The 25,437-nt window shown below is 38.5% G+C and overlaps 1 protein-coding gene across 1 annotated transcript in view; it reads right to left on the bottom strand.

Moving 5' to 3' along the window:
* Nucleotides 1-6,470: 6,470 nt before the first annotated feature.
* The window catches only part of JADE1 (jade family PHD finger 1), a 120,410-nt gene continuing 101,443 nt past the window's right edge, over nt 6,471-25,437 (bottom strand). The window contains exons 9-11 of the mRNA XM_063458430.1: nt 13,660-14,184; nt 10,060-10,177; nt 6,471-8,490 (exon numbers count right to left, since the gene is read on the bottom strand). Of these exons, the coding sequence (XP_063314500.1) occupies nt 7,631-8,490; nt 10,060-10,177; nt 13,660-14,184 (1,503 nt within the window). The 3' untranslated portion in view covers nt 6,471-7,630. The remainder of the gene's footprint in view (nt 8,491-10,059; nt 10,178-13,659; nt 14,185-25,437) is intronic.

Raw genomic sequence — 25,437 nt, 5'->3', positions numbered from 1 at the left:
ACAACCATCTGATGAATCTGGTAAGATTATGTCAATGAGTTTGCAATACAGACCGTGTAGTGAAAGAGTTAAATGATCATTGCTTGTACTAATAGCAATAGTTTGGAGGCGGGAGCTTTAAGAAAAGATACCTTAAGATAGAATTTGAATACACACAAATTCATTGAAATTCAAACTTTCCCAGTTTGGATTAGCAAAAATAGCACAGGGCCATTTGCATATCAAAAGCAAAACATTGGTCTCAGTATTTAATTTAAACACTCCCCCTGTGGGGCAGGGGGATTAAATGTTTCATTCGAATGTTCAGAAAATTGAGTGTAAACTCTTAAGCCACTGTTTTAACCATTTAGTGGATATGCCCACACTCATGGCATGTAAGGTAGTTTATGTACTGCAGCCTGAGTTTAGTGATGAAACCACAAACAGATTGTGTTCTACCACTAATTACAGTTATTAGCCACTGCTGTAATATTTTTGCTATTGCATCAAAAGTAGAGTGAAAATAATGCACTGGGGATTTACTGATTAACACGAGGAGAGCTAAGAGAACTGATTATTTTACACCAAAATTGCTGGAAACAATAACTTAAGAGAGGTTTTGTTTTTTGTCCTGTCAGCAACTTTTGCAATTACGAACTTAAAGAATTATTCCTGCTTGTTTTAAACACACCATCAATGCTTGGCTTTGTGTAAGAGATAGCAAATATTAAATATTGGTTATTCTGACAATTCTCAATGATCATAACGTTTGTTTCTGTGGGAATTTTAGATTTAATAAAAAATACTTTGGCAAATCCTATGAACCTGTCCTGACTCATGCGTCAGCAGAATGACAAATCAAAAGATTTTTTTTTTGTAGGTATTTTACTTTAATAAAATATTTCTGAAATATTAAAACTCCAGATGTAAAATTTATTTTAGAATTCTTCCTTGAAAGGTGCATTTAAAAATAACTAACATCTATTATGAGAAGCACAAGTAAGCAGTATATCAAATGTCCCTTAAAAAAAAAAATAATAATAATGTACTCCAAGTATGTCTGAGAGAGCTGCTGTCTTTATTCAATGAACCCAAACAGTACAGGTTTTCAGATATCTGCAAGTAAATACACTGGTGTCTAGTAGAGTCAAATCGAATGAAAGATCCCAAACATCTGGACTGCTGAAGGACTTCAGAACCAGTGCTAAAAGCTTTGTTACAAATTGCAGGAATTCACATTTGAAACATGTTTGAGGCTACCAGGTTTCTATTTTTGTACTTGCACAAGTGCTTTAGAGGGACCCTTACACACTCATTCTAAAAGGTTCAATGTAGGTCATTTAAAGGTACACCTTTCGATTTGTCATGCCATATTTCAAAAAGATTAAAATAAATTACAAAATATTGTGTGTTTGTGTAAGAGTTTTTCCACACTTACTTTGATGCTTCCAACAATAACATTTGCTACAAATAAGTCAATGTAATCCAGGGGTGGTTATTATGATTTATATAGCGCCATCACATTCCGTAGCGCTGTACAATGGTTATAAGTGTGACCCCCAAGCTATTCTAGTATTACAAATCCCATGATCATTGTACAGCGCTACGGAATCTGATGGCGCTATATAAATAATAAAATAATGATATCTGACAGCCATAATGGGTACATGTCATCATATGATTGGTAGGTCAGCTGTTAGAAATCTATCACCTTTACCCTCTATTGTAATCAACTGTTCTGCTGTTATAAATACTTACTTGGTTTGTTTCAGGATATTGTAATATTTACGTGCTGCTGTACGGTTTTTAATTATCAAAAGCCAATAAGCATTAAATGTCCCTACTAACTTGTAAAACGGTCAGGGCTTTTTACTTTTGGCTAAAAATAGAAGGTTGAATTAAATAAAACATGACATTTAACTCAAATAATTTAGTTGTGGGACTACTGAAAGATGTGACATTTTTAAGAAGAAGAAGAAATCATCCAATTACTCATTATAGCAAAATGTACAGCATTTATTTACATACAGACAAAAAGGCACAATTCTACGCATTATCTGAGCAAGAAAAATAAACTGGCTTCACCTAGCTTATAAATTAAATAGGAAAAAAAAATAATCAATAAAGATAGGAAAAAATAGAGTAAATAAATACATCATCAATATTTATCATTCTTCATACATTACTGTGTTGGAAGTGAGACGCTGGCAAGCATGTAAAGTACATTGTTAACATTCCGAGTTACCATGGAGCACAGATGTAGGAACACTAAAGGCTCAACAGTAAACCAGATGTCATTCAAATGCAAACATAGTGTTCACAGGACCCATGATCATCGTATTTTTTTTCTTTTTCATTCATGATCTTAGGCCTTAAATTTGGTCTGTAACAGTTAGTTTTTGTTTGTTTTTTTAAGTTGAATTTAATAAGTAACACAATACTACCATATTCATGAAGAATCCTTGAACTATCTCTTTGTAGATAAAGGTTATCTTGGTGAAGAATTAGTCATGCCCCAACTAGTCACTCCACTAATTAATAGATTCAACTGATGGTGAGATCTGTCTGATCTGGCTGCACACAAACCTTCCAGGTCACTGTAGTAGTAAGGTCATAAGGTAGACAAGAAATTTCTATATAGAATTTGCCCACATAGGGAAAAGATAAGACGATTTAGTTGGCAGTATATATTGAAAGTTTAAATATGAGTTGTAAAGCCATTACAATTATTCTCAAAAACCACTGCGGCTTTCAGTGTTATATAGGCAACTTACGTGGCAAAATAGAAGTCATGTAATCGATCAGTACAGTATTGTAAAGAGGCACCCCTCATTTTTAAATTATTATAGCAGGTCAGATAAAGGTCAAATATCCTCATATGGAAGTGTGGAAAAGGAGTCTGCAACTCCTCTTCATTTCCCTAACGAAGTGGAAAAAAATTGAAGGTGGCATTCTTTTACATTACTTCTTAAATTTATTTTTTATATATATATTATATTTCTATTTTATTGTGTCCAGTTAATGGTCTTTTAATTGAAGGGTCAATGTGATGTGTATGATGTGAGCCAAAAAGCATATGTTATCTCTACAAGAAAACATGGAGGCTGCTTTGACACAAGCAAAGAGAGATTTAAACAAATAATAATATTATTCTTGATAGACTGGGATATTTCATGTACATTATTAACAGAGAATGTTAATTCCTAGGTTACTTTTTGACTGTGCTGATATTCTTCCTTCCTTTAATCAGATTTCTAAACAATTGACTTCAAACAAAGTACCAAATAAATATAAGAAAAAAAAAAAAAGAAAAAAAAAAGGCTTTATAGAAATTTCAGGAATTAAAGAATCACTATAGTGTCAGGAAAACAAACTAGTTTTCCTGACACTATAGCATCCTTAGGACCCCCTCCACCCTCAGGGCACCCCTCCCTTGGCGCTAAAGGGGTTCCAACCCCTTCAGCAGCTTACCTTTATCCAGTGCCGTGCTCCCTTGGTGCTGGAGACCTCTCCTTCCCCGTCGACGTCAGCTCCCGAGTGGAGCGGAATGCACATGCGCGGCAAGAGCCGGGTGTGCATTCAAACAGTCCATAAGAAAGCATTTCTCAATGCTTTCCTATGGACGTTCTGCACGCTGGATGCGAAATTTGCATCCAGCGTCGCAGAAGCGCCTCTAACGGCTGTCAGGAAGACAGCCACTAGAGGTTGGATTAACCCTGCAATGTAAACATAGCAGTTTCTCTGAAACTGCTATGTTTACATCTTAAGGGTTAAAACCTGGGGGACCTGGCACCCAGACCACTTCATTGAGCTGAAGTGGTCTGGGTGACTATAGTGTCCCTTTAATTATATAGCATGGCATCAACGATCAGAGCCAATTACCATTAACCCTTTTGTATTACATGCACATATTTTCTGGTGCCCAAATTGCTGACCAGGTGATCATGAATTTCAACATTAGGAAGAGATAGAGTGGATACCGGTGTTTCATGGAATAGTTGAGATTTAATAGGCAAGCGTTTTGTCCAAAATATGCTTTTTGTTTCGGGTTTGTTTTACTGTGCCTAAAACACCTGAAAGATATAATTAGCTATTTTATTTACATTGAGAATAAAGACTGACAGCAACACATTTAATTGCCATGGAAGTACATGATGTATTGGGATTTCTTTCCTGTCATGGAATCTCCGATTAGAGGTATAATTTTGGTTCCTAGGTGTAAAATACATTGAATCTGTTCTGTCATGTTTAACTTGCTATATTGGAAGCACTGAGGGGCACGCTTAATAGCTGCATGTTTCTTGGGGTGGTTAAAAGTTGCCTAAAGTTTAAATGCAGTCCCTGTACAACACACTACCATGACTTCTTATGACCATCTTACATTCTTGTTTATGAGTTTTGTGTGTTTTTTTCATATAGAGAAGGTAAAGTGAAGAATGCACGAGGGATTATATATAAGGCATAGGTTTTAAAACGCAAAATTAAAATAGTGCAAATTAATTGTGTAAATTACAAAGTCTCTAAAAAGACTAACAATTTCACAAAACAACTATAAGAAGGAAAACATTTCTTCCTCTTACATTGCAAACGGTTAAAATGAGAAATAACATCCTTCTAATGTAAATGCCCCTACAGCTCATTTTCAAAAATAAAAACAAACAAAATATACAGAAACAATTACCATGTATATGTCCTATAACACACCAATGAATAGAATATGCTTCTATAAAATTGTTAATGTAATGTGTGTGAAAGACACCAAAACATTTTCAAATTGGGTTGAAAATTTTTCCATTGCAAAACTGTGATTTAATCATGTACATTAACCCCTTCAAAAGGAAAAGGACAGTATGACGGAAAATAGCCGCCATGTGTCCTTAGGGAGTTATATATGGCTTGGAAACTAATGTAACTTTAAAGGATTAGAAACCCACCCATGGGAAAGGTTACAATTTCTCAAATTCAACACAGGAGAATGATGCATTTGTACTGATGGTACCCATGGTCCAAAACACACACAAAATAATAATATACATCAACTAATTGATTCAGCAGATCTGTACATAATATGGAGATGTCAATCTAGAAGACCACACAGAAAATTGATGGTTGAAAATGCTATGAAATAAAATGTTTGGCTTTTAAACTCACCATTGGAGAATCATTGACATGCATGATTTGAGCCGGTTTCCTTACCTATGAAGACTATAGTCACCAGACCCACTACAGTTTAATGTACTGGTTCTTGTGTCTACAGCCTGTCCTTGCAGGCTTTTCAATGTAAACATTGCCTATTCAGAGAAAAGGCAGTGCTTACATTGGTGCCTACTACACCTCCAGTGGCAGTCACTCAGATGGCCACTCAAGGTGCTTCTGCACCACTGGCGTTTAGTGCCTCCACGCTGAGCAATGAGACGCTGAACGTTCCCCATAGAGATTCATTGATAGATACATACATACATACACACACAAACAGTGCTGCATTAAAATAAAGAAGCTAAATTTAACAGATGTCTACTGTAATCTCAGACATTTAACTGTCCATATAAGTAGTGTAAATAAGTCAAGGCTGGGTTTATATAAGCAATTATTTTGCACTGACTGCATTGTTTTTCTATGAAACACATCCATACAGGGCTTAAATGTTTCAGTTCTATGTTACTAGCCAGGGATTAAAATGTACCTACCACTGCAAGGGGGCCATGGTACACTCACAATAATAAGGTTCTACTCACCAATGGCTAGTGGAAATTGTGAGCCCTGAATCCAAAAATGGGCAAATTGTATATCTCTAATTAAGAATAGAAGTATGTTTTAAAAGAGGCTGGAAACAGAGCACCCAGAGGACTCATGTAAGAGTCAAACGGATGAACACTATTTGATGCTTAACAACGGACTTCTGGCACCTTAACCTCTGTAGCACACTGTAGTGGTTACAGTTCTTAGGAGTGCTACTTTAAGTAATGTTAGATTAGCAACATGGCAAAGACAAATTAGAAAGTGGCTGGCTCATCAATCATTCTCAATTTCTGAATTGGGAGGATTGTTTGGACATTCTTTTTATAACTAGCCCCGTGCAACCCACTGCTCATGTACAACATGACTGCACCTGTATTGTGAATGTGCAGCTTGAGTATATAACACCTGGCAATGATTCTGGTCTAGACATATAATCTGCACACTAATGTCGCTCTGTTGTGCCTCTGCACAACAAAACAAACTATTTACAAATACAAAAATTGTAAAAAAAAAAAAAAAAAGTTCAATTGTACATTCCAAAGCAAAAGAGGTTTAGTTAGCAGGACATCATTAAAATATAAAATAATCACAACCTTGACAGTACCATTTTAATGTCATAATCCGTTTATGACTTACTTTAAAAAAATATCCTGAATGCAAAAGTGACATTCTTTGAAAGGCCTGTGGCTCGGAGGAAGCACACAACTATCATAGCATTTTTAGAATTTTTTTTTTTTTTAACAAATATGTGTTTTATAACTCAAACAACCAACAAAGTCAAAAAATAGTGTAAGTGGAATGCACATTTTTAGAGAGTTAATGACCCCTTGTAGGGAACGCTGGGGGTCTTCACCCTTAACAGTCAGTGTAAACTATGTACATATACCCCATGATATGTACAATATCATGGGGTATGTGGGTATACCAGTCTGATAATTGGATAAGGGATATGTCAAGTGCTTTATTGAACTTTATTGTGTGCCATACATGCTTGAAATGTACCATGCATCTGATTATACATTTCAGGATTTCATATTTGGTAGCTGTCTACCTACCAACTATGGCCTTCACCAACTTATGAGACATTCTGTCACAAAGAAAATATCACATATAACCTCTATGCAAGGTGCAGTTTCAACATTCCATCTGACATACAGTACCTTTCAAACAACATGTAAGGGGGTGAAATGTTTATGGAACTATTGCATCTTGGACAGTGCAAAGCTTTGGTTTTCAAGGAAGGAAACTCCTTTTTATTTGAATCACCCAAAACAAGAAAGGAAGTTTTAAGCAGAGAAATTATCACTGAATTACTAAGGAACAGCTACAAATTGCTTCTTCATAAAGCAACATATATTTCATATATTTCTTGGTCGAGCATACTGGATACTCAAAATGTTTGGCCACTGTTCTAGCAAAGAGCTTTAACAGGCATTCAACTTTATTTAAGACCATGCCTGAAGGTCAGGAAATTGCAGTGCAAGGAAATGTAATGGGCCAAAAGTGCAAGATGGTGTACCAATAACAAACAAAAAGAAAAACATTTTTGTGTATCACTCCAAAACAAATAGATTGTGCTTTCAAAGGGGCAAATTAAAAGCACTTCCAGTGCAGTCTACACCCCTTTAAACCTTCAAAATTGACATTATTGATGTCCAAAAGGAAAAAAAAAATACACAAAATCTATGTGCTCTGTGTGAAGCAAATTATGGGTCTCAGAAGAAAAATTGTGATATTCAAGTGCAAGTAAACAACTTGGAACAAATAAGGGAAGAGCGGATTATTGACCTGTCAGTTTATAAATGTGCTAACACTCTTTCCCATTCTCCTGTGTCCACCGACTTAATGCAGGAGTGAATAAGCAGACACTTGTCTGTCTACAGTGCGGTGGAACCAACACTACAGTGTTCAGTCAAGATGCTAGGATGCTTCTCCTAATAATGTCTGTCTCATATCCTCTACCGATGTTGCCGTTTGATGGAAGCCTTTGCAGTCGGCACTTCTCTGTTGATTCGGTTTCAGAGTCGCTCATCTCTGCATCTGGGACGTACCCATCATTCTCATTGTTCATTTTTATATTGTTGTTTGTCCTATCTTTTGGGGATAGACTTCCCAAATACTGGCAGTTTGCACTTGGCAGACAGGCTTTGACCACTCCTTTCTGCGGTTGTCTTTCACCCTTCTTTGGAATCCGAAATCCCCCCCAGTTTTTAACAGGGCTTGTAGGCACTTTGGCTGAAGTCTGATTACAGTGCATTTTGATTAGTGAGCTGCTGTACTTGGATAAGCGGTTTCCAGAAGACCGCTTACTGACCGACGTGCGAATGGTTGTACGCTTATTTTCAGCCTGCTTGTCAGACAGCTCTGCAAGCCTCAGTGGTTTTTGCTGTTGCTTGAGAGGCTTCTCTTTCAGTTCTGGTTTAATGACATCACACTGCGGACGACTACCGCGCCTCTTCCTATGTTCTGGCATGTTTGCTCCGTTTTTATGTTGCACAGGTGAAATTGTGGCGACAGCCTTTTCAAAAGAATAAGTGCAATCTGAAGAATGAGCTTCCTTTTTCTTGTTAGATTGAGCATGCTGGGACTTCTCGTCTTTCCTTGAGCTTTCTCTATCCCTGCTCTTCTTGTGCGACACATTCATGGAGCAACCCAATGAAGAGCTTAGCTGCTTTCTGAAGAATGCGGAGTGCCACTTTAAGTCTTCAATCTTTGGTGCGTCTGGATCCAGTGGGTGAGAATTAAAGAGCAACATCTTCTCCGTAGGAAGACCTGAATAACAACAAAGAATTACATTAATTTATTAGATTAAATATCAGTTACATTTCCTAGACAAGAATATCAAACTATTCCGCTCGGCTACACACCAAAAAATCCACAAACATTCCCAAAGGTGATGTTATATAGCTCTGTTTTCAAAAATCGATGCCATGTACTCCTCATTCCATTTCTGTGAGCAACGCTTCTATATTGTACCATTAAACACCATGATAGAGATAATGGGGGAGGCTTATCAATAAAAAGTGACTGGTGAGTTCTATCATTATTTTGATCATGCTTATCAACGTGTTCTAAAGTTTTCTAAAAAATGAGTGTGTTCTTCACAGTAAAGTCTTCCAGTTTTCACAGGTATTTGAAGGCCACCACATTTAGAGTGGTGATAGCAAAGAGAAGTAAAAAAAGAACACTGCTTTGTCTGACAAATTGCTAAATCTTGAAAAGGGGGGGGGGGGGGGGAGGGAGAAAGGCATATATTCGAAAAGGATGGTTAGGATACAAAAGAAGAAACAGATGAAAAAAGGAAAAGAGATTTAATAAATAGCACTGGAAGTTCACGGAAAATGAAATGTAAAAAAGTTGGTGGCATTTTGATAAATTTCCCCATATGTGTGTCAAATTTGGAAATTTCTATTAAAATTGATCTAAAGCATTGTCAAACTCTTGTCTATGAGTGCTACAAAATTATTATTTTTCGGAGTAAAGTTCTATATAAGGGTTACAAAATATACACGATACATTAGCTTCAATCAAGCAGAAGGTATATTATCATTGCTAAAGCTTAATGTTAATTTAAAATGAATGATTTTACCAGCATCGTAAAAATTCTTATACACACATGCAAAATCTTTCCTATAAGAACAACAACATACTCTAATGAGGGATTAAAGGGAATGGTGGCGATATTTAATGGGACCTGGCAGTCAGGGGTATATGCTCTTTGCCAGTCTCAGTAGACTACAAGGGAGAGAAATGTCTCTGCAAGCAACACCCAGATCACATCCTCATTGTGACTATAAATGCTGCACTTGATGGTCTCTTTTCAGCCTATGTAACTATACACAGGACAGCACACAAAGCATAAAAGTTGCCCCTGTTGCTGTATCACACAGAGACAGCACGCTTTCTACCAATCACCAGTAATAGCTAGTGTATGTTTGTCGATTTCATTTATTATACAATGAGAGATTTAAGTGCATTTTTATGAACGTATCAAAGTCTGAAGGTACAAGCAGTCAGAACAATATGTGACTTTTGTTTTAATGTTAGATTTTCTGCTGCTCAATTGTGTGTGCTGTCCCTACAGTGCACATGAGTAATGTACTGGAAAGAGATTGTGGCTAGTTAGGTGTGTGTGGTGTGATTGAGAGTGTGAATAATTAAACGTTAATAAAATAATTAAGTTCTGGTGTCCTCTGTTAATTAAACTTTTTGTCGTTTGTTGACTCGCACTTTCTATGGAAATGTGTCAAACCCTGTTGTAATTATTCATTCATCATTTGCTGTGTTCTAAATCCAAGGTTTTGCATAGAAATCTCCTTAAACCAGCCAGATGACACATACCAGCACTTTTATCTTGATCCACAAGCTTTGTATAAAGATTAAATATTTGCTCCTGTACTTTGCAAACAGATCGCTTCATCTTCTCTCGGCGTGTCACCATGTATGTTAGATTGCGCACCTAAAGAAAACATAGAAATCATTTGGTAAACAGCTTGAATAAGTGAAGGGAGATGAATAATCTGCTTACCAAAGCTTCAGGAACAGATCAGCTCAAAACAGACATGAAAATTAGATTGATTTTTTTTTTTTACACTTGATAAAAATAAATAAAATAAAAAGTTACTGAAAAACCTAAATGTCCCACACTGGGACTGTGGTGTGCGCAAGTGAACCTAAGACGGGGGTAACCCTAAATTTTAATCATAAAGAGACAGTGTATGTCCAAGGGAGCTTCAATTTAATTTATGTACACTGTTTTGAGTACTCAATTGATAGCTTATCCTGTCCCCTACTTTTCTTTGGGTATTACACTACAGAGTTTATATCTCTTTAACCCCTTAAGGACACATGACATGTGGGACATGTCATGATTCCCTTTTATTACAGAAGTTTGGTCCTTAAGGGGTTAAAGCTTCTTTTTAAGTATATGTTATGTCTCCTTTCCAATTTACCAATAAAATGTACTTTATTTTATGTTCTATACAGTGTATACAACAAGGAACCATCTCTGTGAGCCCACGGTGACTCTGTCCCTTGGACATACACTGTCTCTTTAAAAATAAAAAGTTTTTTTATACAGTGTCATACAAATAAGGTATATTGCTTGTGTATTTAAGGCAGATACATTTAAAACTGTAAACATCATGTATAAGAAGCTTTATATGCTCGTGTTGACTAAGGGGCTGATTGCATGGTATTTATATGGGCGAAAAGAAAGCTCAAAATATGTTTTTTTGCATGACCGATGCAAAGACTATTTGCTGGACATTTAGGTAACTCCTTGTTAAATTAAATGGAATTCTTAAATGGAAGGATATGTACTATTTTAAAGCTACAATAGACAAACAGCTATTTGGGATCCAAGAAACTAACCATTTTCAAAGGGAATTTTGAAGAAGAGAATTATTTGGAAATTACACCACTTACTAACATATTGAAAATCACCTATAACTTCACTTAACATGACACTATAGTCACCAGAACTGCAGCTTAATGCAATGCTCAGGTGAGTATAGCCTACCACTGCAGGCATTTTAATGTAAACAGTCTTTTTAGAGACATTGCTGCCTAGTAACGCCTCTAGTGACAGTCACTCGCACAGCCACTAGAGGCGCTTTCTGGGTCAGTGCTCTACAATGTGCAGCACGGACGTTCAGCACCACCACACTTTGCATGGAGGTGCTGAACGTTCCTCGTTCTGCATTGATTCAAAGCATCCCTACGAGGAGATGCTGACTGATGCCGCGCATGGGCAATAGCCCAAAATTCATTATCTCAGCCAAGGAGGCAGAGTGGGGGCGGGGTCAACCATCAGGAGACCCACACAGCCCTGGAAAAAGGTGAGTAAATTACAATTTCACAGGGAGCCAGACACCCAAGTTTGTATTCTTGACACTATAGTGTTCCTTTAACATTTATGTGATGCCCCATTTCCATTTAATTAAATATTTAGCAAATTACATCTCAATCCAGTCCCATCCAGACACAGACAGTGCACACAATGCAATATAAACATTTAATTTTTTCTTCCTCTCAGTATGCTTTTTCTTTTTTAATTTTTTTTTTTTTTGTTGTGCATGGTTTGACAAGATGATGTACGTTGCCACAACAGCAAGGTATGCTTTTTCAATGCTGACTGTGCAAAGGACAATGCTTAGATTAATCATTGACAAAGAGCCAATATCCAGGCACCTAGTATACATATTTATTAAATAAAGAGGACAATTACACATAATATTAAAAATTCTAAGAAATTACAGTTCCCCTCTAAGCATTATATCTTGTACAGTACCTACCGTGTAAAAATTCTTGAATCGGAAATTCCCATGGAAAATACATATATCTAGTTATAAGGCAGTCTTGTAGCCAACCCCCCTACCACTAAACGTATTCCCTTTAACATACACACCTCTTTTCCACTTGCAAGAGTTTGCAGAAGTATAATTATTTTTTCCCATTTATTAATAAGCGTGCATACTTTTTCTCCTCCTATTTTGTTTGGCCATTTAGCTACATTTTAAGTAATTTCCTGGCTACATGTTGCCATCATTTTAATGTACATTTCTAAAATTCCATGACGTCTACTTTGGAGAACGGTGGCAAATACGACAGTTTCCATAACAGAATCCCACCCAGATTTCCTTCATGTATTTATATCACGTCAGATGTCTGAGACCCAGCCTTGAGTTCCATGGAATCCGGTCTAAAAATACCTCCTGCATTCCGCAGCCTATATTTAGATGGCTTGAACCAAAGCTCCCACCGGTCATGCTGCAAGCAATGCCAGGTACTGTAAGAACAGCAATCCCAGGTACAGTAAGATCAATAAATAAGCACTTTTGAAAGACCTGAGGAGCAGTGTTACACTTCTATAAAAGTACACACAAACACTGATGGAATTTAACAGCTAGAGGGCTGTTAGTTTAGAAATCTGGTTTCTCTCAGACTGGGAGAAACTGTGGTTGAAATAGGACAGTGAGCTACATCCATGTTCAGGTGTACACAGCACTGTGTGACTATGCCTGAAGTCTCCAGTTCATGGATATTTTCAGCACACCTGGGTCTTGAAAATAATACAACTTTTATTTGTTTGTTAGTCGACATTTCAGTTTCAAATTGAAACTTTCATCAGGACCTGTTGAAAGTATGCATTTTAAACTGAAACATCAACTAACAGAAAAATAGCAAAAGGGACACTGTAGTCACCAGAACAACTACAGCTTAATGTAGCTGTACTGGTGAGTAAAGTCAGTCCATGCATGCATTTTAATGTAAACACGGTCTTTACATAGAAAAGGCAGTGTTTACGTAACTGCCTTGGGACATTTACAGTGGCAGTCACTAAGACAGCCATTAGAGGTGCCTCCTGGGTCAGTGGTTCAGCGTCTCCACACTCTGCATTAAGACACCGAACTTTCCCCAAAAAGAGGAATTAATTCAGTGCATCTCTATTGGGAGAGCATGGTTCTGCCGCACCGCCTCCTTGGCTGAGATCATAAGAATCAGCCAGCCCAATGCTTTTCGTGAGGTGGATTGGGGGGCGTGGCCAGCACCAGTATTACCAAAGAATCATAAGCTGCACTATCACAGATATATAGGAAACAATGCTATTGAGAGGAAAGGACAGTGGAATTGGAACTGAGCACTTAAAAAAACAACAACAAAAAAACCCACAAAAAAAAACATGAATAACAAAAAATTAACTAAATGAACATTAACATAATGTGTCAATTTGTGTCAATAATATGTGTCCAAGAATAATATCTGAAATGTACAGTATTGCAGGGCTATACTCAGATATAGGAAATTACCATTATGACAGATACCTTTAAAAATAGTGCTGAGTGACAAAAAAATAATAAAACTAAATAAATAAAATAAAAAACATACACAAACACACACAAAAAGAACACATTCCATTCACCACCTAGCACATCTCACCCTTTCCAGATCTTGGCGCAGATGAGTAAAGAGCTGCAGCCTACGAATCAGCACATCTTGCTCTCTTTTTGCCAAGTTCTCCTCCTCGTCCTTCTTAGGAGTTATGAGTGGCTTGTTGAAGTTGGCTTTCCGCTTAAGCTTCCAGTACTGGTAAACATAATCCATCACGTCAAGAGGGATTTCCATTGCCTGGCTCACTTCCTGTACATTGACAAATGTATAGAAGTCATCTTCAAGTTGCTGTAGTTTTAATTTCCTCTGACTCTCTTGCTTGGTCTCCTGCTGGGATGCATCCATGACTTGAAAGTGATCAAGGCCAGACTGAGGGGAGGCTTCCCCTTCTCCATTGACCTCACTCGTGCTTTCGCTGAGGTGATCATCATCCTCTTTTTTGTCAGAACTATGCTTTGGACAATAGGACTTGAACTTCACCTCGTCTTCTTCTGTCAGGATGGTCTTCATTTCTAATCCTCGATCAAATGCACATGTCACATGAAAGGCTGTTCGACAGTTCTTAATGGAACACTGTATGGAAAGATCAAGAACAATGACATTGGACCACCGAACACCACTATTCTAAAAGATTAAATCAGTAAATTTTATACTGGCATGCAATAAAATTTATACGTGTATAAAATATCTACCCTAGTACAGTTATTGAAAGACTCAATTACATTTCTCTCTCCAGCCCTTTTGTGACATAACACCTCAACCCTTTAAATAATACCTGACAAGCCATAAAATTGATAGTAGTTGCATGGCTACAATGTTGGTGAACTTTCCTATGATTGTGAGGTAGAATTTCATCAAAAACCTTTCCATTAATACAATAGCACTTACAGATTCTGGCCCTAGGAAAACCACTACAAATTCTTAAAAGATTTAAAGTTTAACCCCTTAAGGGAATCATGACAGAATATTTTCGTCATGTGTCCTTAACCCAGAGTTCGCAAAAGGAACACTCTCTAGGGGTAGGCAACCTTCAGCACTCCAGATGTTTTGGACTACATCTCCCATAATGCACTGAAGGCCACAATACTTGCAAATCATCAATGGAGATGTATTCCACAACATCTGGGGTGCCCAAGGTTGCCTATCCAGAGTCTAGATTATAGCTCGCCCATTGGCTTAAAGCACTAAATGCGTTATATGAACAATGAATATATATATATAAATTATTTTTTAATTTGACATTTTAAACCCTGATACAGTGATTTTATACAGCCCTGTTGGCTTATCCCTTACGCAGCTCTTTGTCAAAGATGTCTTTGAGCTGTAGTTCAATTGCCAGTTTTCTACTACAGAAGCCTGACAGATGAACTAAAGTTCATAGAAACATTAGACATGGCATCATGTACAGCACTATTATTGGAGCCAAGAGAGTAAAAATTGCAGATTGCAAATAAAGAATTATAGCAAGGGTGGGCAAAAGAAATGAGAGCGGACAAAAACAAAAAACATTCATCCCGCACAACCAACTGTAAATTAACCTGTGAAGTGCACCAAATATGTGACAGTGCCTGGAATGTCAATTCAAACACAGAAAACATAAAAATACAAATACACACAGACAAGTATAGCAACATGGGTTTAGCAAATGTGCACACACACTTGCACATAGAAAAGTATAAGACTAACACATGCATTTTAGCTATATAGAATAGTAAAAAAAAACAACTGTCCACTTAAAGGGTTAATCCAAGCAAGTAATCGATATTAGGGATCGACCGATGAGACTTTAAGACCGTATGGTAGCCCAGGAATGAATATTACCCCCATAATGGCATACCATTTGCAATAGTAGACAACCCAAGGTATTGCAAATGGGGTATGTCCAGTCTTTTTAGTAGCCACCCGGTAACAAACACTGGCCAAATTTAGTGTTAATATTTGTTTGTGTATATATAAAAAAAAAAAATAATGCAAAAAAACACAAATTTTGGCCAGTGTTTGTGACTCAGTGGCTACTAAAAAAGACTGGACATACCCCATTTGCAATACCTTGGGTTGTCTACTATTGCAAATGGTATGCCATCATGGCGGTAATTTTCATTCCTGAGCTACCATACGGCCTCAAACGCAACGTAACCAATTGGGCTATTTTCAATGTAAAAAAAAAACAAAAACTGAAACACCTTATATTTGACTCTGTAACGTTTGAAAACACCATAAAACCTGTACATGAGGGGTACTCAGGAGACTTCGCTAAATACAAATTTTAGTGTTTCAAAAAAGTAAAAAGTATCACAACAATTATATCGTCCGTGTAAGTGCCATTTGTGTGTGAAAAATGCAAAAAGTCACTTTCACTGGCGATATCATAGTTGTAATACAGTTTACTGTTTTGAAACACTAATATTTGTGTTCAGCGGAGTCTTCCGAGTAAAACAGTACCCCCCATGTACAGGTTTTATGGTGTCTTGGAAAGTTACAGGGTTAAATATAGTGCTAGCAAAATACATTTCCTGGACTTTTGGCCTGGGTTGTCAGGCAGGTCCCGCAAATTGTAATTAATAAAATGACCTAATTATGTAAAATTATTACATAAATATATTCGTAGAATTATTATTTTATATATTATATATATTATTATTTTTATTTATATATAGGTAAATAGTGATATATCTTGATAAAGACCTGAGGGTCGAAACGTCGATTTTTTTCCTCTGCACTGAATAAATTATCTCAACAAGTCCTCTGGAGTGCTCTCCTCACTGCATATATATATATATATATATATATATATATATATATATATATATATATATATATATATATATATATATATATATATATCAAAATACAGTTAGAACAAAATTACACATATTCATTTATTTTTTATTATTTAACGTATTTACATATTTATTTATTTTATATGCTTGTGTACCAGTGTTGTGCTTCTGCATCAGGGCTTCAGCTCCACTAGTGACAGACAGGTAAAGCTCAAGTGCTGGCGCCGGGATAACCCCCACCGGCAGGGGGGGGGAGATTGGGAACCCTTACTGCGTTCACTGTTTCCAGTAGAGTGATCAGCGGGGAGATCGGCCACCTCTCCCACATGCGCACCCACAGGTAGGCCGCTTGCCACGCTGCAAAAACACTTCAAAGAAAGGCAGAGTCGTTTGTAGGGTGTCCCCAGCTTGTAGGTTGTCAGGTTTTCTGTGGCAAAACCTTGCTTTATATGTGTTAAGCAGGTTTCTTAGACAGAGCTCTCTCTGCATGCGACCAGTCAGCTTGGCAGCCAGGCCCCGCCCCCTCATTTTGTGTCTTAATGGCAACTTAGTTTTGTCAAGCCCTGCTTTAAAAAAACTCCAGTGTAAATCAAGAATTGAGCTATGGTGTACGCGAAAGTGGTCACATAACAGGAGATCCTTGGTTGTATATCACGGACTGAATAGAAAGTTCTGAAAAATCTATATTATTCTCTTGAGGATTTCAGAAAACCAAGCAATAAAAGATTAAAAGTGCACTAAAACGAAACAATATCACTGGTTAGTATGGACACATTACTCAGATTTGTCACTGTACCTATGTTCACTATCTGGGACTATGGTGAGAATTACCAATCTAGTGGTATTGGATTGTCACTGAAAGTGGCAATCCAATGCAGTAGAACATTAAATAAAGAATTCCATGTAAAATTCCACAACATGAAAAGAACAGCTGGCCAATCAGCTGTAAAAATACATGTTTGTTAGCAGTGAATTCTTTGGCACATCTTTCGGCAGACAATATAAACATTTATAATTCTATCCTGGAGTTGTAGAGCAGGCCTTACAAGCCAAAACGAATGGACATGTTCAATTAAACAAATTGAAAATACTGTTCTGTCTGCTTATCCACTCAGGTTATGATGAGTGAAACACTGTGAATGTTTTTCATAGAGAAGCACTGGGTTCAATAAGAGAAACATGTGATAGACTGAACACCGTAATTGCTCTGCATTCACAGTATGTCTACAATGTATCTCTATGAGAAGCATTGGGCTAGGTCAGCGATCTTCTAGATGAATGGTCTCAGAATCAGACTAGCGGCTGTCAGGAGGCAGACTAATGGATTACCTGGAAGTAAACATTAAAAGTTAAAGGAACACTATAGTGTCAGGAATACAACAGTGGATTCCTGACACTATAGGTCTAAATAACAGCTTTGCCCACCAGTCCCCTCCCTAACCTCTGGTTAAAACGGTGTTAAAACTCACCTTTTATCAAACCTGATGGTCTCAGTCAATCCAATGCTTTCCCATAGAAAAGCAATGGGAGGCAATTGCGTATGCGCAGCAAAATGTCGCTCTGTGCCAATCACCATCTCTTCATAGAAATGCATTTCTAAGGAGAAAGTTCAGCACTTCCATGCAGAATGCGGAGACGCTGAACATCACTTGCAGCACTGACCCAGGAAGCACCTCTAGTCTGATTGTCACTCTGTTACTATTCAGTAATGTAAAAACTCCCTTTTCTCTGAACAGGCAGTTTTTACATTTAAAAGCCTGCAGGCATGGACTATAGTCACCAGAACAACTACATTAAGCTGTGGTTGTTCAGGTGACAATAGTGTGCCTTTGAGGAACACTATTCGATTTTAAAAACAGCTTTGATTTGATTATCATTATTGGAGATTTCATTTAAGCTTCTCCAGCACGGTCTGCCATGCATGCATTTAGGTACCTGCACATCACACACACTATGAAAATGATAGAACATTTTCTATCCCAAAACACAAAGTGCATCTTTGCAAACTAGATAATCTGTACTGGATCACCACCAAATGTTCCATGAATCCTTCATTGTTCATAGACTGAAACTGTCAAAATAATCTTCCCTGTTCTGTATTATATTCAGAGAATTTTGGGAGATGAAGTCCAACAATAACATTCTGGTGGAGCTGGGCAACTTTGCTAAATTCTTTTTCATGGTAAATAGAACCCTCCACCCTAACAGACAATAATACCTATAGGAGACCTTTGGATTTAATTTCTCCTTCACCCTTGTGTCATAACCAGCAGCACTCATCAGATCAAGAAGACAACTAATTCTGATGCAGGTAGCACAACTCTAATGTATACAAACAGCAGAACTGATAAGCATCCCACCTTCTTCCAGAAAATTAAAGTATGGATCCTCACCTGCTCCTCCCTCCCTCCCCCTCCCCCCATGAGTGCTAATTTGTCCTTTTAATACAAACATCTCTTAGCCAACACTTGTCTCCAGGTTTTTCCCTTGAAGATTGCTGAAGCACAAAATGAGGACTTGCACTTGTTATGCAAGCTATAAAACCTCAGATAGAAAGAACCTGTTTATGTGGAAAGCATAAAACCAAATGAAACCACATATATTTTACTACGGCATCTGCATAACTTTATTGTCCAATTAAAGAACACGTCACATGACATTTACTCTGCTTTCCCTAGATAATGGATGCAGACATGGTTTTGCAAACATCAGTGTTAAGAAATCCAATACAGAGATCTACACCAATTTAAAAATTATGTACTTCTATGCTCTGGTGGAAAATGAGCGGTACAGCTAATTACATTACTTACTTACTTATTTACTTAGTAAAATAGTTTGTGTGCTTGCACTATGGATCCACCTGTAATCGCAGCTCATACTTTTTTATTGAGCGGTGTGATTAGCTCCTTTTTCTTTATTCTTTATTTTGCAGTGCATTATCAATAGTACAAACTTGTATGAGTACGCCACAACAGCGACTGCATGAGATATAACATTTGTCAGAACGTTTTGCTGCTGGGGTGGGGGTAATCTGTGCACCTTTTTTGTTGCTATGGTCTGTGTAGTTATATCGAGTGGTCTCCTATGTCAGGGTAGTGCGTGTGGATATAGGCTAGCGTCTCGTTCGTAAGTCAGGATCACCAAGTTGTGACACTGGCATAGGTTTGATGCTGGAAAGCCTCCTATCCCTTATTGCTGTGTGCCATACTGTGGATTGTGCGTTAAGGTAAGGGCTAGGTGCGAAATAGTTGTCTATGTGTAATCTAGTTGTCCTTGGGTGTGCTTGAGCTTGGGTGTGGGTGCCTTTGCGGGGCTCTGTTGTTGTGGTTGGGAAGTGGGGCTGTGTGGCACCAGTGGGCTAGTACAGAGTGGATAGACACTCCATTGTTTGCTATGCCCCTTGACCCCGGGGCATTGGGGGGAAGGGGGTCTTGGAGCCCCAGCGTAATCCAGTCGCCCATATGATGCGACTTGGGCCTTATATTGCGGTTTGCGGGGCTGGGTGCCTCGGGTGCAGTGGTGTGTCAGTGGTTTAGCGTTTGTAAATAAAACATGTCTAACAGATAACATGAACATTAATAACAGTAACAATTGAAGCTCAATTTAGGGTTCAGGTCGCAGGTTCCGGGTGCTGTGTGTCTGGTCCCGTGGTATGGTTGGAAAGTCCCAATGTGTTCAATAGGGCTGGGCCTTCTTCGATGGTGGTGATTTTGTAATGTTGTTCGCCTTTGGTCACCCACAGGGTTCTCGGGGTCGCCCATCTGTATTTAAGTCCCGCCATTTGCAGGGTGATGGTTACTGTTGGTTACTGGTTGCAGGCTCTTGCGCCATAACAGCGTATCCCTGCTTAGGTCCTGGAAAAAGGAGAGTCTGTGCGTTTCGAAATTATAAGGCGTCATTCCTTTTAAGGCTGTCATGAGGGCTATTTTGTCCGTCAGGGTTTGGCAGCGTAAAATAATGTCCCGTGGGGCTGCTTTCGGTGCTTGTTGCGGCTTGGCGATGCGATATATGCCGGCAAACGTAAAGTGTTTAGCTTGTTTGTTGGGGATTATTGAGGTCACTAGACGCCTGATAAAGTGGGGTAATTCCTCTAGTGGTATTGCTTCGGATACCCCTCTAATCTTTACATTCTTCATCTTTCCCCTGTCATCAATTACATTGACTTGCCTGAGAATGTTCGCAACTCAGCGATATTGGTTTGCATCGAGAGTAGGTCCTGGCGCAGATCGCTTATGTCTTGTGCCGTGGCCTGGGCCGACACCGCCTGCACCTCCGCTGCTAGCCCCTTCAGGTCTGCCTGCCACATTTGTTGGAGGTTCCTTTGCAGTCCAGCTAGCATTGCCTGGATGTCCTGCTTAGTTGCTGGGGTCATGTCACCTGTGGTTTGAGTGTGCGGTCTGTCAGTTTCAACCGCGGACATGCTGTGCAGAGAGTCCTCATCGTCGGATCTCTCTAGTGTGACTGCCGTGGCGGCTCTGGTCCGTGCAGGTGGGGGATTTTGCAGCATGCTGCCTATGTCTTGGTGTGAGGCATTTGTGGTCGGCGTGGGTTTGTGGGACTTCTTCCCCATGTCGTCCGAGAAGTAGGGGTCTGCAGTGGCAAGCTGCGAGCCCGCTCCCAGCCACGATGTGAGCTCCCTGGCGAGGTTCTGGTCGCGTGTGCGGTAGGCCCCAGCTCCCTTGGCGCGGCGTTTAGTGCCCGGCGTTTGAAAAAAAGGCATCTGCAGGTTCGGCAGGGTGCTAGAATCTGTGCCCGTGTTCCGTTTTCGTCTATGGGCCGTGAGATTACTTTTATCGCCGGAGCTAGTAGAAACGGCGACTGTCTCGGTGCGCTGTTGGTTCCCCCCCGCCTTCCCCTCCCCCCCTCCCATAGAAATGCATTGAATCAATGCATCTCTATGAGGAAAGTTCAGCATCTCCATGCAGATGGTGTAGACACTGAATATCAGTGCTGCACAATGTGCAGCACTGCCCCAGGAAGCACCTCTAGCAGCCATATGAGGAGTGGCCAGTGGAGTTATCACTAGACTGTAATGTAAACACTGCATTTTCTCTGAAAAGACAGTGTTTACTGCAAAAAGCCCGAAGGGAATAAATATACTCACCAGAACAAATGCAATAAGCATGTTCTGGTGACTATAGTGTCCCTTTAATACATTTTATACATAATACATGTCAAATGTAAATGAGTACCAAGTTAATAACGGCTGCACACATGCCCAAATTCATTCATAGACAGAGACGAAGAAGCTGGTTAATAGTATTAGGGATTCGTATGAGATGCACACACTACAAATACTTGTACTGGCATTGAAACACTTTCCCAACCTGAGTTCATCAAGCTGTGTGGAGTGGACTTATAGATACCTTGTGTTTTTCCCACATCCTTCAAGTTACAGTCATTAACTCTTTGTACCATAACCTATGTGAACAGTATATGTTGTTAAGGTTCTTGGAGAGTTAGTTTATTATATACTAAAATATAAACAAATGTCGCTCTTACAGCAAATGTATGATCAGTATACAAAAGCAAAGTATAAGGGCAATAAATACTAATTTCAACCAAGACACACTGCCACAGTTAGAAAAACTAAAACCAACCAAGACAAACAGGCATAATTACACCAGATATCTGCGCTACCTACAGGTGGAATCATAATGCACAGGAAGCACGTACTGCCAAAATGTGTCGGCTAAAACTTCTACTCTGCAATTATGAGATACTCAGACATGGTTTGTATTGCATGAAGGTTATAATTCTATTAAGCAATAAGGTCAGACATACAACATAAGGCTCTGGAATCTACAGTTATTTCTCTAAGAGTGTAACACAGGACAGAGCCTCGTAAAGAGAGAGCTACCCTAAGCCCAGGGGGCTATTCACAGCTTGTGGAAGTATTACAGCACTAATTAATGGATGTAGCGGATAACAGGTCTCAAGAACACAGCCATCCATTAGCAGTTATTGCGTACTGGCAACAGACTCTGCAGTGAAAGCCCAATATACACAGCTATTGGAAAACTCCTAGCTCTGGCCTTGTTCTGCGCAGAGCTACATGACAACTTTGCAGCCTGACAAGGAACACACGATAGAATATTTATACATTTCCTTGAAAAGATGCCAAATAAGTTTCCTGTGGGTTTTCCTGCTTAGGTTGATTCAGAATACAGATGCAACAAAAAAAAAAAAAAAAAAATATATATATATATATATATATATATATATATATATATATATATATACACTGTGTTATATATAATGATGATAAAAAAATAAATACACAAGATAGCTATTATCCGACTTTACAGCATTCAAGACTGGCATTCAACAGCCAAGAATCAATCAGAAAACAAACAAACAAGAGGAGCAAAGGGAACAGGCAAATACAACACAATAAAATACAAAAGACGTTATTGGAAAATGAACAGGAGAGTGCGGCGTGTAGAGAGGAAATCAATACTGTATACCAGGGACGAGTGCAATCACCTGGGCAATGCCTAACAATTAAAGAGAGGAAAGGTTTTTAATTCATTGTCCCCGCAGGGCTGCTCGCTCTAATAAATGGCTTGTTATTTCTGGAGATTTTCCAAGTATTCTGAGGGGTTACCTTGCCCTGTGGTAGTACGACCCAGTGCCTGGGAGCTTCAGAAGTGTGGCCACTTTAAAGTGCCAGTAAAGTTTAAATTTAAAGTTTGTTGGCTTTGTAGAAATAAAACTTATTTTTTTTATTTTTTAACAACAATTGAACAGGACTCAAACTTTTTTTTTTTTTTTTTTAATCATCACCTTAACAACTGTGGGCATTGTCAAATAAAACCCTTGAAAAAAAGATAAAGTGGGTATTCTAAACCAGTGCACGTTTCATCTATTTTGGGAAAAGAATTATAGCAGCACCATAATTTCCTGCAATTCTGCCATTAAATACTAGATCTTGTCGCATGACTATTGCTGAGAATTCAAAAGTAATTCATTTATTTATTTTTTAAATAGAACTGAAAAACACAGTTGACAGAAATATTCCAATTTGGCTATTTTTGCCTAAAAAACAAAAAACAAAACAAAAAAAACACTTTAGTGAGTACCACTCCTCTCTGTTTCGCTCTGTATTATGAACAACAACATGAGAGAGAGTCTCAATTTTAATATTTTGGCAAAGCTATTGGCGCAGTTGGCTTTCACAGTCAGCACAAGTCCACAATAGTGGCAAATAGTGGAACTAGACTGACTACACAGGAAGCTTTAAAATCACAAATTATATGAATCCTCCATGCAATAATTACATTAGCATGATCTGAAGGGTTAATAAAGGCTTTTCGTGCATTCCTGGCATGTTTTCTTTTAAGACAACAATATAAATATTTCTGTCTCAACTTCACAGATGTGAAGATTAGAAAATAATGATGATGCCTAAAAGAGGCATAAAACCCTCAAGTTTGGGAATGGTTCTCGAGTGGTTTCTTCCACCATACTCTAAATACTGTGGGTTCGCCAAATTAAATTTATTTGCACACATGTACAAACAATATGGGGCAATATGCCCAAGTATTAATCAACCAATGTCAGTTGGTCCAGGTCATGCAACTAGGACTAGAACAAAAATGAAATTACACAGAGGCAGGGGCTAAGGCAGTGGTTCCCAAACTTTTGAGGTCCAAGGCACCCTTTATATTTGAATATTTTTTCAAGGCACCCCAAGTAAAAATTTCTAGGTTGTATATCAGCACAGCGCTGTGGCATTTTATTGGCGCTATAGTGTAATGTATAGTGTTAATGTTTGAAGGGGTGTTTGTATATAATTTTAGTGTTTTAATACCCTGTGTGTCTGTATGTAATGTTTGTGTTTGATTGCAGGGGTGTGTTTGAATGTAATGATCAATTTTAAATATACATTTGTGTGAAGTATTTGTGTTTGAGTGAAGGGGTGTGTTTGTATGTAATATTTTTGTTAGATTGCAAGAGTGTTTAACTGCTTGGATGTATGCACATACACTACCACATACATACATACATACATACATACATACACACACACACACAGAGATATTCATGCACATTAACACACACATACATAAAAATTCATATAAACACCGACACACACAAACATTGATACATGCACACACCATGACCCATGACACATACACCGACTTAAAAACACACAGATGTGTGCACACGCACAAACAGATGTGTGCACTCACACAGGTGCACACCCTGACACACACACACTCACAATATTTTTTTTATATCTCCAGCCACCCTACTGTTAGCTTACCTTGTATGTCCAGGATGGTTCTTTGGAGTCCTGCTGGGTGGTGGGAGTGAGGGGTTTGGAGCAGCTCCTGGAATGCTCCTCTCCCCTCATGCTGCAGCTGCCTCCTTTCCCTCCTGCACAAAGCTGGAAGGAAGTGACAGGCTGTCACTTCCTCTCAGCCTGCCAACATTACAGGGGCCCGGCAGCGGTCTTAAAGGACTGCAGCACCTGCGGGCCCCTGTTCAGCAGTTCTGGTTTAAATATTCTGCGGCACCCACAATTTGGGAACAGCTGGGCTAATGCATTCAGGACATTAATAGTCTCGTGTAAAAATGTGTTCTGCATGTTTTGTACAAAGTTTTCTTTTTAATTCACATCCAAAATAATCTGTTCACCCAGGGTTTTACCTGTGGAGTTCTGGGTAGTTTGGTTAGTTCGGGCAAATTTTGAGAGCAAATAATTACCCACAATTAAAATTGTTTGTATTTAAATTAAATCATGCTTGACCGTTTTTATTAATACAAGGCACATTTACCAGGAATATTCTCAGTTTGTAACATGGCCTGGTACATCGTAATTTCAAGTGGCATCACACCCAGCATAAACCTTGATCTCATAAAATATCAAATACCTCTGCATCTACTTTTTCATACGCTTTTTCTAAGTGCCAGTATCGGAGGTTCCTGTGAGATTACCCAAAGGATTCTATCACTGATCTTCATTGTGTCTCCTTATAGACACAGTGTTCCCATTTGCAGTCTGATTAAGCAAGAACCTATTAAATGGATAGGTATATGA

This window comes from Pelobates fuscus, chromosome 6 (assembly GCF_036172605.1).
Source record: "Pelobates fuscus isolate aPelFus1 chromosome 6, aPelFus1.pri, whole genome shotgun sequence".
In the NCBI taxonomy this organism is placed as follows: domain Eukaryota; kingdom Metazoa; phylum Chordata; class Amphibia; order Anura; family Pelobatidae; genus Pelobates; species Pelobates fuscus.
Note: the sequence above shows the minus strand (reverse complement) of the source record. Positions and strands in the feature narration are given on the sequence as shown.